This window comes from Chiloscyllium punctatum, chromosome 3 (assembly GCF_047496795.1).
Source record: "Chiloscyllium punctatum isolate Juve2018m chromosome 3, sChiPun1.3, whole genome shotgun sequence".
In the NCBI taxonomy this organism is placed as follows: Eukaryota; Metazoa; Chordata; class Chondrichthyes; order Orectolobiformes; family Hemiscylliidae; genus Chiloscyllium; species Chiloscyllium punctatum.
This window is the reverse complement of record NC_092741.1, coordinates 84107454-84122475: the sequence shown is the minus strand read 5'-3', so window position 1 is coordinate 84122475 and position 15022 is coordinate 84107454. Positions and strand designations below refer to the sequence as shown.

Below are 15022 nucleotides of genomic sequence, written 5' to 3'. Positions count from 1 at the left end.
ATAATGGAAATGCAGAAGCTAGGGATAAGCAAAACTATAGTTGTTATAGTTGTTTCTGTTTCTTTGGCAATAACATTGGTGATCTATAAAATCCAGCCCTTCTTAAATTAGATTACGAAGGTTCTGCAAAGAAAATGAAGTTTTTGGTGAAAAATGTGCCTTTGGAATTTGAGTTGGTGTGCACTGCTATTGGCTGAGCATCAAGGTAACTTCTAGAAGAAGAGGAGCTGAATTTTCTTTTTGTGATGAAGTCAGATTTTTTAAAGACTTTCTTACTGAAATTGATATATGCTGTTTGACTGCCTAAGTTTGTCTTAGTTGTACCTACCATTTAAGGTGTAATCTGTCATTGACCACAATTTGAATGTTAATTGTCGTTTCACTCACATTGACTTTGAAGTTTTGAAATACAGGTGATTAACTAAGGAAGTATTTAGTGTTTGCTTTGTTGACTCTTGTATAGTAAAATAAATCTTTTGAATTGTGTGACTTCATTTTTTTAATAAATCGCTGGGATTTTAGATTTCTTTAAAAAATGTTTGTGACATCGACTAATATTGTAACAATGTATTAATGATTGAATTTGAGGTTGGTGTTTCATTGTGACTAGGATCAAGTCTAAACGGTTTGTTCTTCATTTCATGCAGATTTGTCAGCACTGGCTATCTCAATGCTTCTGGAACTATTTAAACTGGACTGAGATCGGTCACTACATTGCTGTTTGTGTTATCTTGGGTCCTGACTATCAGGTTTACATGTGTATAGCTTTGCTGAAACACCTCGAGCAAGAGATTCTTCACCACATGCAGACTCAGGATCTGCAGGTTTTTCTAAAGGTAAGCACACAACATATTTATTGTTTTTAAGCTAAAAAGCTTGGTCCTGCAAGTAACGATCAACAATAGCAAAATGTTATCTTTATGTGTAAATATTAAACAAAGTTTGTGTACTCTGATTACTTGAGTTTTCTGACAGAGGTTGAATTGAATGATTGCAAGAGAGGAAATAAAATAGCAAAGTATTGACAGGACAGTCAATTCAGATTGTTGAAAATCAGTAAACATATTGCCAGTGGAATTAGTTTCAACTCAGCTGGTATAACTACAATTGGTGCTCTGTATGACTTCATTTTGTAAGCCAGCTAAAAGGCTTTATTGTTTTAGGAGTGATGGCATTTGAAATTTGAATAAAGTCTGATGCATTTGGTGTACTCAGTGGGGCAAATAGCTCATGACAACCTTCTTAGTCACATCTTCTTGCAAGATTTTCTGATGAGTTTGCTATCTAAATTACTTTACCCTTTATGCTAATTGAGAGCACTTAACAATTGGGTCCCTGGTATTATGTCCATTACATTTTTTTTTGCTATTAACTAGGGAGAAGACTGGGGGTTACAATTTATTTGTTTTATTTTTGAGGCAAAAGGTATGAATGAGGATTTTATATAGTAGAAATATTTTTTTAATATTCTCTCCTGCTGCTCAGTAATGGATGTGTGAATTAAGAATTGACTTTGATGCATTATATTTCAATGTTATCAGCTTGCCTCCTTAATACCACATCCCAGCTACTCTATATGTTGATTAACATTCAGAAGCAGCCCCTGTTTTCATTGCATACTGCTTTTCAATGTTAAAAAAAATAAGAGCAGGACTAGACCAAAGAGCAGGACTAGACCATTCTACCCTTCGAGCTACCTCTACCATTCAGTGTAATCATAGCTGATCATCCAACTCAGTACCCTGTTCCCTTTAACTCCCAAGAATCATATCTAACTCTGCTTTGACAAGATTTAATGTTTAGGCTTCAACTGCTTTCTATGGCAGACAATTCATCAGGCTTACCACTCTCTGAATGACAAAATTTTTTCTCATCTCAATCCTAAATGGCCTCCTCCATATCTTTATGGTGTGAGACTCCTAAATCTAGATTCTCCAACATCAAGAGCATCCTTCATGCATTTGCCTCATCTTGTCAGCAAGGAGGCTCTGTAGCCAGCACTGCTGTCTTACAGCACCGGGGACCTGGCTTCGATTCCAGCATCAGGCAGCTATCTGTGTGGAGTTTGCACTTTTTCCCTGTGTTTACCTATGTCTGAGGAAACTGTATCACCCAGTCCAAAACGAGCAGGTTAGGTGGATTGGCTATGCTAAATTGCCTATAGTGTCCAGAAATGTGTAGGTTATGTGGGTTAGCCATGAGAAATGCAGGGTTAAAGGGATAGGGTAGGGGGTGAGCCTGGTGGGGTGCACCTGGGGGCATTTGTTGTGGACTCAATGGTTGGAATGGCCTGCTTCCACCCTGTAGGAATTCTATGATTCTTTCATTCTAGTCCTGATAGAATCTTACATGTTTCTGAGATTTCCCCCTCATTCTTCTAAATTCCAGTAAATATAATCCTAACCAATCCAGTCTATCATCATATATTACTTCCACCATTCCAAGCAATAGTCTGGTAAACTTTCATTTTAGTTTCTCCACAGCCAAAACATCCATACTCAGATAAAGAATTCAAAACTGCACACAATACTACAGGTATTGAAGCCCCTGTACAACTGCAGCAAATAATTCATGCTTCTGTAATTGAATCATCATCCTATGAAGGCCAATGTACTATTTGCCATCTTCACCACCTGCTGACTGGCATGCCTACTTTCAGCGACTGGTGTACAAGGGCAGCCAAGTCTTGTTGCATCTCCCCTTTTTCCAAATCCATCACCATACAGATATTAATATGCCTTCCTGTTTTTGCTACTAAAGTGGATAATCTCAGATTTATCTACCTTATACTTCACTGGCAATGCATTTGCCCACTTACACAACTTGTTCAAACATCTTTGTAGCCTACTCATAATTCACCTTCCATCCTGCTTTATCTTGCCTGAATCTTTAATATAAACTTTCATAATAGTTTCCCATTCATGAACCTAGTTACCATTAATCTAGACTGGTAAGAAATCTCATCCTGCAATTAAATAGCTGCATCATTCACATCCCATTTGGAATTGTTTAATAGCATTTGTTTTGGTAAACTTATTGTATTATTTTGAAGAATAAAGTAATTGAGCACAGGTCAGCTCTACGAGTCAAAATAAAGCCAATTACTGAACTAGATATTGTAGTTAAAGTATAAATTTAGTAACTTCAGCAGTTCAAGTCCAAATTGAACTTAGTAAAGTGAAAGAATTGTATGGCAGTTCTACTGTCTCATTGTCAGCAAATGCCTCCAACTCAAAACGTTGTGGCATCACACCTCTCCAACATTTAAACTGCAATTTCGGTTCCAAACTTGGAACTGCATTATTGAGTTTTTTTTTTAAAAAAAGCAAAGTATCGCCTAGTCCACAAAAGAAAACAATTTGAAATCATAACTTTGGAAATAATTTATTCTCATGGAAAAGTGCAAGTGTGGTATTTGCTATCAAATGGAGTGATTAAGACAAATAATATTGACATATTTAAGGGAAGGCTTAATATACACATGAGAAAGAAACGCATATGTGAGTCGGGAATGGTGGGATGGAATTCAAGTGGTAATGGACTTGTATGTAGTAAAATGCTAATGTACACTTGACGAGGTCAAGGTAAAACAACATTGACTTTGTGTTGCAGATTTTTGTAAGACAGCTATGTGACAGCTATTTACATACAGTACTACTTTCGTATTAATGAATCATTTGAAACACAAGTATAAAAAAATTCAGTGTGTGCTTAATGTTTGCATAGCACTGTTAATTTTATGGAGGTGGTATCTCATTTTGGGTTAACATCAGATAGTAGGATATCATCCTGATATTGCCAACCTTGCCTATTGACTTCAATAATTATTATAATATAGCAAAAGACAAGGGTCAAGAAATAAATATACTATTTTGCTCTACTTAGTGGAGTATGTTCTCTGAAATGAGTTAATAGACGTATTAAAAGTATTCATAAAATTAAGATGCCATGCTATAAGCACGACAACTACAATCTGAATGCATCAGAAAATCACATGCAAGCTGTCTGGCTTTTCCATCCTTTCTATTATTGTAAAATTGATCCTATTACATGATGATTTTGCTTTACTGTCTTGACATTTTCTGATGGCAGTAGTCACATACAAAGCCTTCCAGCAATCCTGAAACTTAACAAAATTAGTCTAAAATTTCTATCTCATGTACCAAACAAAGCATGAAACAGCAATATTTTCTGAACTATAGAACTCGCTTCCAAATCCTCTTGGAAAACAAATCCCTTGCATATACAGAGTTTTAACTTCTTTAATTATTACTGTATTATTGCTTTTGACTACTGTGAAAATAAATCATTTTACAAAAAAGAAAACAAATTCCAAACAACTCTGGAAATCAGAAGCAAAAACAGCAATTGATGGGAAAACTCTGCACGTCTGACAGCAGCTGTGGAGAGAAAGCAGAGTTAACGCTTCAGGTCCAGTGACCTTTCTTCAAAATTGATTGTGCCTAGGAAAAGGTTTATATGCTGAAGATGGGATGGGGGAAAGAAGGAGGAGAAAAAAGAGGTGGAGATGGAGCCCAGAATGTTAAAATAATAGTTGGGCAGACAAAGGAATGGGTAAAGGTTAGCCTGGGGGAATCAGTAGCTGTTAATGGGGACCACTAATATCTTACAATGGGTTTATTATGGTAGCAGCCCATGAGATTACAAGGCTTGGTGTGTGAGGGTTGGGTTCAGGTAAAGGGAGAAGGTGGTCAGATCCTAAACTTATTGAACTAGTTATTGAGTCCTGAAGGTTGTAGACTTCTCAAGTGGAAAATGAAATGCTGTTCTTCCAGCTTGCACTGTGATTCACTGGAGTACTTCAGCAAGTCCGAGACAGAAATGTTGGTCAGGTAACAAGGTAATGTGTTGAAGTCAGAGGCAACAGGAAGCTCAGGGTCATTTTTTGTGGACAGAACGTAGGTGTTTCGCAAAGTGGTCAGCCAACCTGCATTTTGTCTTTCCAATGTAGAGAAGGCCACATTGTGAGCAGCAAATACAATTAGCTAAAGTGCTGCTTCATCTAGTTGGTGCGTCTGGAGCTTTGAATAGTGAGGAGGGAAGAAATAAACGGGCAGCCGTTACACTTTCTGTGATTGCATGGGAAGGTGTCTTGTTTGTGTAGGGAGGTGTTGGGAGTGGAGGAGGAATGGACCAATGTGGCCTTGCGCGGGAACAGTCCTTGCGAAAGGCTGACAATGGAGGGAAGGGGAATATGTGGTGGTGGCATCCTGCTGTACGGGGTGGAAATGGCACCTAATGATCCTTTGGATGCAGATGCTGTTGGGGTGATAAGTGTGATCTGGAAAACCTTATCAGTGTTGTGGGAGGGAAGAGAAGGGTGTGGTTAGAGAAGTGTGGAAGATGAGTTCGACATGGCTGAGCACCCTACCAACCACAGTGTTGGGAAATGCATAGTGGAAGAAGAAAGTGGACATTGAGGTCCCCTTGGGGAAGCTAGCATCATCAGAACTGCTGCGACAGAGATGGAGAAACTGGGAGAATGGAATAGAATCTTTCCAGGAAGCAGGGTGTGACGATATTTAGTCAAGATACATGTGGAGTGTGTGGGTTTGTAGTAGATAATGGATTAAAAAGAGACTATTGTTCTTGAACTTTTCTTCCTGAGATACCTGAGATGCTTCCATTATTCACCCATATAAAAAATTAAATAAAAGGCACTCATGGTTAAAATGTTAGAGAGTCACAGAGATATACAGCAAGAAATAGACTCTTCGGTTCAACTCATCTATGCCATCCAGCTATCCTAACCCAATCTAATCCTACTTGCCAGCACTTGGCCCATATCCCTCTAAACCCTTCCTATTCATATACCCATCGATCCAGCATGCTTTTAATCAAGTTTACGGAGAAAAAAAAAACTGATATTTCAATTATTGAATCACCAATATGCTTATGCTTTATCAAGATGTGAGCAGAGAAATAGCAGGAAGCTACTAAAGAATGGAACAGAATTTAACCAAAAACGTTGAGAGAACAAAAGACATTCTCTCCAGTGTGTTTTTTCTATTAAAGGCATCGTCAAATTTACATCGGTCCTTAGACTTGCAACACTTTGTAAGATAGGGACTTTCATTTTAATGTTACATTCAGCTCTCAGCTGAATCTGTATGAGACTTGAGTGTAGATTTTCCCATTGTGCAGAAATTGGGAAGTTCATAATTAACATGCACGTGATACTAATTGGTTAGCCTGACTGAACTTCAAGTGTAGGTTATGTGGACAATCTCTCAGCATGAATAAAACTTTGGCAGCAGTGAAAGGAGATTGTATCCAGGACACTAACAGAATTTTTCCAAACATCCAAAATAGTGTTTCAAAGCATTCTTTGAGATAAGAGTCATTAGAAAATAATTGGAGAAAATCCACCAAAGAAAGAAGGATTTCTTCAGAACTGGCTATTGCTGAGTACCCAAACAAACAGTGTTTGTGTTGATGCAGCAAACATTCCCTTTGAGTTGTGCAGTTACACACATGTGCAGCCCCTCCAAGAGTCTGTACTTGGTGATCACTGTGCAGCTGCTATCTGCAGCATTAGGCACGACTGTATACAGACCTCAGAGATCTGTGCAGAAGAAACAAAATTAGCAGGAATACATGATTGAACCCATCCAATCCAGGGAACTTATCAGTCTTGATCCTCATTAATTTCCCTAATACTCTTTTGTCTCATCATCATTAAATTATCTATATCCTGCCAACACCCCCTTTAGCTCTTTGATTATTTTGAATTTTTTGAATGTTATTAATGTCTTCCAATGTGAAAACTGATCTAGAAGTATTCATTCAACTCCTCTGCCATTTTCTGGATCCACATCATTATTTCTCCATCCTCATTCACTAAGAGGCCTGTGTTAACTTTGGCTTCTCTCTTCCTTTTTATGTATTGTAGAGAACAACCTCTTGTCCGTTTTTATATTACTCCCTGGTTTACTCTCAAAGTCTATTTTCCTCCTCTTTGCTTTTTTTTGATCATTTTTTTATTTGCTTTTAAAACTTTTCCAATCTGCTGGTTTACCACTGATCTTTGCTTTATTGTGTGTTTTCTTCTTTCGGTTTGATGCTATCCTTAATTCCAATAGTTAGTTGTTGGTTCATCCCCTTCCTAAGATCCTTCTTACTGGGGATGTTTTACGATTGACTATCATAAACTATTTTCTTAAGCTACTGCCATTGTTAATCAACGGCTTTTTTGCTAAACTCCAAACCATTCCAGCCATTGTTAACCTCATTCTTTTGTATTCCTTTTATTTAAATTTAGTATCATTTTTTTTCTTTGGGGATCATTTACTCTGAGATCATATATTAAACCTCATTACACATTTCCAGATCCAAAATAGCCTGATCTCTGATTGGATCCACAATATATTCCACAACAGTTCTAGAAACTGTCGTAAATATACTCTGCATCCTTCCTCATGACTATCTCTGCCAATTCAATTTTCTTATCTACAAGAAGATTAATTGACCATAATTAATATTCCTTTTTTTGTGTGTGTCCTCATTATCTCCTGATTTAATCTCTATCCTGCATAGCTACTGTTAAAGTGGCTTATGGCAGGATGGGAGATGTATCACTGTTGCAGCATGTGGGAACTTTTGATCTGAGTTATGGAGCTGGAGTCTGAGTGGCAGACATTACGTCACTCATTGAGGGTAATAGTTACCTGGGCATTTTGCTCCAACACCCCTCAAATTAGATCATTCAAATTTGGTTGGTGACTAGGGACAGGAAAGAATTCCTGCAAGTGAGGCTGGCACTGGGACCCAGGAGGTAATGTTCAAGGGGCCTTGACCACTGCAACTGTCCAACAGTTATGAGGATCTGGAGAGGGATACATTGGGTTACGAAGCAAAAGGATATCACAGCATTGCAAGGCAGCTATTTAGGTAATAATACAGAGTGGGACAGGGTGAGACACAATTGTAACATTGGGTTGTAAATTTGCTCACTGAGTTGGTAGATTTGTTCTCAGATATTTTATCACCATGCAAGGTAACATCATCAGTGAGATATTGGTATTCCAATATTGACATATTCCAATATTGACATATTGGTATTCTGCCCTGCTTGCTATTTATCTGTCTCGGTTTTTGTGGTAGGTGATATCATTTCTGGTTCTGTTTCTGAGAGGTTGGTAAATGGGGTCTCAGTCTATATGTTTGTTACTGGAGTTCCAGTTTGAATGGCAGGCCTCTAGGAATTCCCATGTGTGACTTTATTTAGCCTGTCCCAGGAAAGATGTATTGTCCCTGTGTGTATGGATATCAGTGATAGTTGGTCATGTCTTTTGGTGGCTAGTTGGTGTTTGTGTATCCTGGTGCTAATTTCCTGCCCATTTGTCCAATATAATGTTTGTTGCAGTCTTTGCAAGGTATTTTGTATGTGACATTCGTTCTGCTGGTTGTTAGTACAGTTCCGGCCCCTAGGCATCATGGTAGCCCACAAACCTACCACCACACTGAAACAGCTCCTGATGAATTTAAACATATCAACAACCAGCAGAATGAACGTCATACACAAAATACCCTGCAAGGACTGCAACAAACATTGCATTGGACAAATGGGCAGGAAAGTAGCCACCAAGATACATGAGCACCAACTAGCCACCAGAAGACGTGACCAACTGTCACTGGTACATGTATGCACAGACAAAGAGGGACACCAGTTCAATTGGGACAATAAAACCATCCTGGGACAGGCTAAACAAAGACCCACATGGGAATTCCTATAGGCCTGGCATTCAAACCAGAACTCCATTAACAAACGTGTAGACTAAGACCCCATTTCCCAACCTCTCCGAAACAGAACCAGAAATGATATCACCTACCACGACAAACCAAGACAGATAAACAACAAGCGGGGCAGAACACCAATGCTTCACCGGAGGCTCACTGATGATATTACCTAGTGACAAAACGTCTGAGAACATACACACTAGCTCAGCAAGCAAACTTATAATCTGAGCTACAAATCTTCTCCAAAATCTCAAACCATTGTAACATATTGTAAAAGCAAATAGGGTCAAAGGGGAAAGAAATAGTAAAATAAAATTAACAACTCTCAAATGCATGTAGTATTCAGATAAAAATAGATGAATTAACTGCACAAAGAGATTAAGAGTACTATCTTCTAGTCATTGTTCGAGCTCCTAGCAGTTCCGAGGTTCAACTGATGCATTGACTTTAGTTTCAGAAGCCATGCTGTGAATGGACTCAGGTTCTGTGCACTGGAAAAACAGAGGAAGTAGTGATCATTATGAAGACATGGTTTCGATCTTTAAACACTGGGAACTGAATATCCAAGGATAAATGGCAGGCAGAAAGGAAAGAGTGATTATGTAATTCTGTTAGTACAAGATAAAATGAGCACAATAGCAAGAAATGATCTTGGATTGGAAGACCTCAAACCTATAATGGTGGAAGTAAGAAATAACAAGGGAAAGAACACACAACAGCTGCTTTTTTTCCCATTTACTCTGTTTTCTCTGCACAGATACTGCCAAACCTGCTGAGTTTATACAGCATTTTCTGTTTTTGTTGTAGATTTCCAGCAACTACAATTCTTTGTTTTATTTGCCTCTTCCTCTTTCGTGCATGACTCCCTGAAGCTCTCAATTCAGGCATTCTGTTGCAATATGCATAAAGGTGTTAAGTAACACTACATTGGCTAATTAAAAGTGTCTTCATACAAAAAGACAACCTGAGTCACTTAATAAGAATCCTTTTTTAGCTGGTTATTATTAAGCTGTTCTTTCACTGGAACTCTTCGGGAAGAAATAAAACAGCAACGCCTAGCAACAACAGAATTTAAACTGGCTTTCCATTTTCAACCACAAACTACATCTACATTGGGTTTGTATAAAGCAAAATAAAAATTTAAGCATCCTTATTCAATGTTTCAGCGGGTTCTTTGTCAATGAAATTGAATCACAAACAGCAATGGAAGATCAAGCTGGATCTGTGCTTTTGGGAAGTAGCCATAGTTCAGCTTTTGAGGGTTAATATATCGTCAGAAATGCTGATATATTAAATCATTATCAGATTTCCAACAAGTTTTACGATGAGGAGAGGGACTTGTAGCTTCTGAAGTTTCCTTTCTTACGAACCACCTAGATCTGTGAAAACCAAAATCAAGACCAGAAATCGTTGCTAGGCAACCATCAGCACAGAGGCTTCTGTAGTCTTTTCCAAAGCCAGATTTTTCAGCAATTATCTGCCATTATCTCCCTGAGTGCTTTGCTTGTCTTTTTCTGTAGAATCATTTTACTTACTGTAAGCAACAGGTAGACCATAGCGCACATTAAAATGTTGACCTCAATTTCCAGGAACCCACATGCTAAAAATCCTTTTCGACCTAAGAATTCTCCTCACCAATCTGAACCAATTTTCACTTTGATCATAAATGTATTCCCAACAATTTCAGTCCTAGAACATAACTTTAAGAGTCCTTTGGTCATATCTTAGACCTAGCCATCTTCAGCTCTTCAGCAATGTCTTCCTTTCGTTATCAGGTCAGAATTGGGGATGTTTGTTGACTATTGCCTCACTGCAAACAATGAATCCCTCTGTCATTCTCAAACAATATCGACAGTGTGCTCCATATAAAATTTGCCGCACTACAGCAAACCATCAAGTTTCCTTTGACACCATCTTCCTAATCCTCTTAGAAGGACAAAGGCAGTGGTTGCAGGGAAATATCAGCACTGGAGCATTCCAAACTTAATGCCATCCTGACATGGGGCTGTATCGCTGTTTGGATTGTCATTGTGTCAGAAACTTGGAATTTCCTTCTTTTGTGAGTGTACTAAATGTTGAACTACAACAATTTAAGGAGGTGTCTCTCTTACCCCTTCTGTAGGGCAATTAGGGATGAGCAACAAATCCTTGTCTTGTCAGTGGCACTGACAGTCAATGGTTTAATAAAGAAAACAGCAGGAACCCTTGTAAGCTTAAATACCCTTCCCATAATCAAATATTACCCTATAATGCAGCTGCAGGACATATTTAAATGGAATTCTACCCACTCTGGCAACTCTATTTTTGCAGATTGCTGTCATATAAAGATTATTAGCAAAACCAAGATGGCCTTATTACATGGGTCAGTAATTAGTTTGAAAATAGGAGGCAGGGTGAATGAGTATTGATTGAATCGGGCTATCACCAGGGTCAAGACAAGATGTTTCCTTTCTAATATAGTCATGAATAGTTTCAGTAGCTTCCACTGCCTGCTAAGGGAGACAATTTTAAAGAATGCCTTCTAAAAAAAATCTGTTTTAGGGGTTGCAGGCTAGAATTTATCTCACCAACCTATCCCACGTCACAAAATAGGTTTAACAGGACACTTGCTACTGTGGTTGTCTCAGTAGTTAATTCACCAATCAATCAACCATTCTCAAAGACAAAAATCCAAGCCAGAAAGTCCATTATTATCTTCAAAGTTCAGGAGAATCTTGGGAATTTTGGAACTGGACTATGCATTTTCACTCTTATTCTGAAAGTCTGTGGGATCCTGACTAATCTGTCACCTAGTTTCATAGATATCTGCCCTTTGCTCCATATCTCTTCTTACTCTCTGGTAACAAAAATTTATCAATCTCTGTTTTCAATTAACTCTCAATTAAGCATCAATTTTCATTTGCATATTCCAATACACTTTATTTGAAGAAGCACTTCCTATTGTCTAACTTTAATTTTTAGAAGGTGCTTCCTTGCCTAGGCACCTCAACTAGTATAAACAATTAATCTCCATCTAATCCATTTTACGTGGTATCTTGAACACTCATTAAATCACCCTTAATCTTTTTAGTTCCAAGGAATATAATCCTAGTTGGTTTAGTCTCTTTTAGGAGTTTAGGGCCAGAACCCAGGTTCTTATGCTTTTGCGTTAGATCAGATGTTGTTTAAAAATAGCAGATAAAATTCCAGGATACGCACTCCCTTTATCACTTTACTCAATTATTGCTGGTGCAAGAACCCACAAAAGTAATAGGATTTGGCACATACATTGATGCTATGCATTCAGGGATATCGATCTCAAATTAAAAATTTATAACTGAGGCTGCATCCACAGCCATTTGTGTAAGAGAGTTCCAAATATCTACCAGCCTTTGTATGTAGAAGTGCTTGCTAACATCTCTCCTGAATGGCCTGTCCCTAATTCTTCGACTATGCCCCTGAGGTTTGGAATCCCTAACCAGTGGAAATAGTTTATCTTTATCAACCCTGTCTTTTCCTGTTAATATCTTGAAGACTTCAATCAGATCATTCCTTAATTTTCTAAATTCTAGGGAAAGCAGACCTAATTTGTATAATCTCTCCTCAAAATTTTTAAACCCTGAAGTTCAGATATAATACCTATAAGCCTAAATTGTATTCATTCCAAGCTCAATATATCTTTCCTAAGGTGTGGTGCCCAGATCCACTCTCAGCACTCCAAGTGGTGTCTAACATGTGCTTTGTTTAGCTGCAGCATAATGTTTGCATCTTTATACTCCAGTTCTTTAGATATAAAAGCTAACAATAGGTACAAAAATGTTGTGAAGAAGTCATAAGATTGCAAATTGATATGAGTAGAATGAGTAACCAAGGGAAAAATCTGGTAGTTGGAATGTAATGGAGGAAAATGTAAAGTGGTTCACTTTGGCAGGAAGAATAAAAAAGCAATGTTACATAAATGGAGAATGAATACAGAATTCCAAGATGCAGAGAGCTCTAAGCTTTCCAGTGTGTGAGGCAAAAAAAGTTTATATGCAAGAATAGTGAATAATTAAGATGGCTAATGGAATGCTCTTGTTTATTATAAGAAAACTCAACATAAAAGTAAGAGTGTTATGCTTCACTTTTATAGGTCATTGGTCTGACCACATCACAAATACTGTGTGCAGTTTCAGTCTCCTTATATAAGGAAGGGTATGAATGGGTTGGAGACAGTTTAAAGGGAGCTTGCCAGATTGTTACCTGGAGGTTGTCTTATGAAGAAAGTTTTGATAAACTGGGCTTGTTACACTAGAGTTTAGAAGAGTAAAGGAAGTGTATAAGATCCTGAAAGATTTTGACAAGGTGATATGGAAAGGATATTTCATCTTGTGGATGAATCCAGAATTCATCAGCACTGTTTAAATATTAGGGTCTGCTGTTTTAGGAGAGATGAGATGAACTTGGTTTATTTTTTGGGCTGTGCAACTTCTGAATTTTGTGCCTTTGAAGGCAGCGTCATTGAATACTTTTTGTGCCATTGGTAGGTAGATTCTTGTTTGGTAAGGGAGTCATCGGGGGTGGATAGGAATGTGGAATTTGAAATGCAAGATCAGCCATGATATTATTGAATGGTGGAGCAGGCTCAATGATTGGAAAGGCCTTACATCTGCTCCTATTTCATATGTTTGTATGTTCTGTAGTGTGGTGCGTTTAATTCATTTTTACCAGTAAACTACATCAGCATCCTGCCATTCATTGCATTTGAGTGTTACAACACTGGGTAAACCCCTCTGTTAATTTAACCCCAACACACATAGAAACTCACCTCAAGCCATAATCTGTTAAATTTGAGAGGCAGAGAGCCATCCCAGAGGTCACTAATTAAAATAAAAATAACAGTTTTATTTTTTAAATCCAAAAGGCAATATTAAAACCAACAATTATTTACAACTCCTTTCTCTTAAACCTCATCTTTTACCTCCCTCTCTGTAATACTGGTCCAATTAAAAACCCCAGTTAAGATTTACAAAAAAAGACATTTCAAAACCAGTCAGCTTTGCTAAATCTCCTTTGTAGATTTTCCTGTAGAATCTCCCCAGGTTGGCTTCGATGTTCTGCTATGCAAACTCTTTCTACAGACAGGTACCTCTGAGAGAGCTCTTGAGCTAGCAGCCTACATTTGATGGTCTTTTGGTAGTTCTCCCTCTAGCTATTCAAAATGTCTGGTTTTATACCCCACAACATTGGATTATTTCATTGGTTTTAATATTATCAAAATACTACATTTAAATTTGATTGGATTCTAGCATCTTGGGGCATAACTTAAACTGCCCGAATTTGAATTTGTTTTTTGTTTCATGGCAACCCATATGCTATTTGTTTTGACTGAGTGTTACATTCTTACTTTGTTCAGGACACTCTGCACTTTCAGTCCTTGTTAGCTTTTCAATTCTCTTGAAGACACATTCATAACATGAGTAGAGAGTAGGTAGCCATTTTGTTCAAAACTAACAGCAAAATGGTGTAGCACAGTCAGCAATTTTGAATAAGAATGTAAGCATTTAGGGTTTAAACATACAATTGTGCATTGCTTCAAATTGTTCCATTTGCGTGTTAATGGTGCCAAGCACCTCACTATTTACCTGACAGCAAGTTCTTGCCTGTTGTACCATTTTATCAGATCACAGTATGTATAAAACAAAATTTCTTTTCATTCTTTCAAAGAAAAGTAAGTACCTTTGGGAAGACATCACTAAAACATGATAATGTTTTATTACATCCAGAACTTGTTCAGCTGAAACATGAAATCTTAGTATTTTGTTTTTAGAAAATTGTCCCTATTGTGTGCTTCCAAGCAAATGGCGAGTGTTTACCAATCTGAAGATAAGATAGATGGAAAAATGCATAAGCATCCATTCATGCTCTGATGAGTAAGTGCATTATTATTCAGCAGCACAGTAGTTTTTAATCAGAAAATGGAGTTGCAATGGTAAAAGATGAGGTATAGGTCAGATTACAGAGCTTTTGTGGCACTAATGGCAATTGAAGAGCTACAACCAAGCATATGAGCTAGAAAGTAAATATATTTCATTATTTGCCTTACATTCAGGGATGTTTTGTTTTAGGAATTTGCTGTTACTGCAGTCTATGGTGAAGCAAACTACTATTCCAGCAAGTTAACCCTGTATTTTATTGATTTTGGCAGATAATAATCAGTGCTATGTGATTGAAGTTAGTTAACTGGTATTATAATTTTATTTTTAGTTACTTAATATATTGTTATCCATGTTATATTTCATAA

The 15022-nt window shown here is 37.6% G+C and overlaps 1 protein-coding gene across 3 annotated transcripts in view; it reads left to right on the top strand.

Moving 5' to 3' along the window:
• Positions 1–15022, top strand: part of tbc1d32 (TBC1 domain family, member 32) — a 247339-nt gene that overhangs the window by 221427 nt on the left and 10890 nt on the right. For 2 of the 3 annotated variants that reach the window (XM_072555916.1, XM_072555917.1), the window contains one exon: positions 648–836. In XM_072555916.1, the coding sequence (XP_072412017.1) occupies positions 648–836 (189 nt within the window). Of the gene's footprint in view, positions 1–647; positions 837–15022 lie in introns of those variants that run through there. The other variant, XR_011954513.1, reaches the window with a different exon arrangement.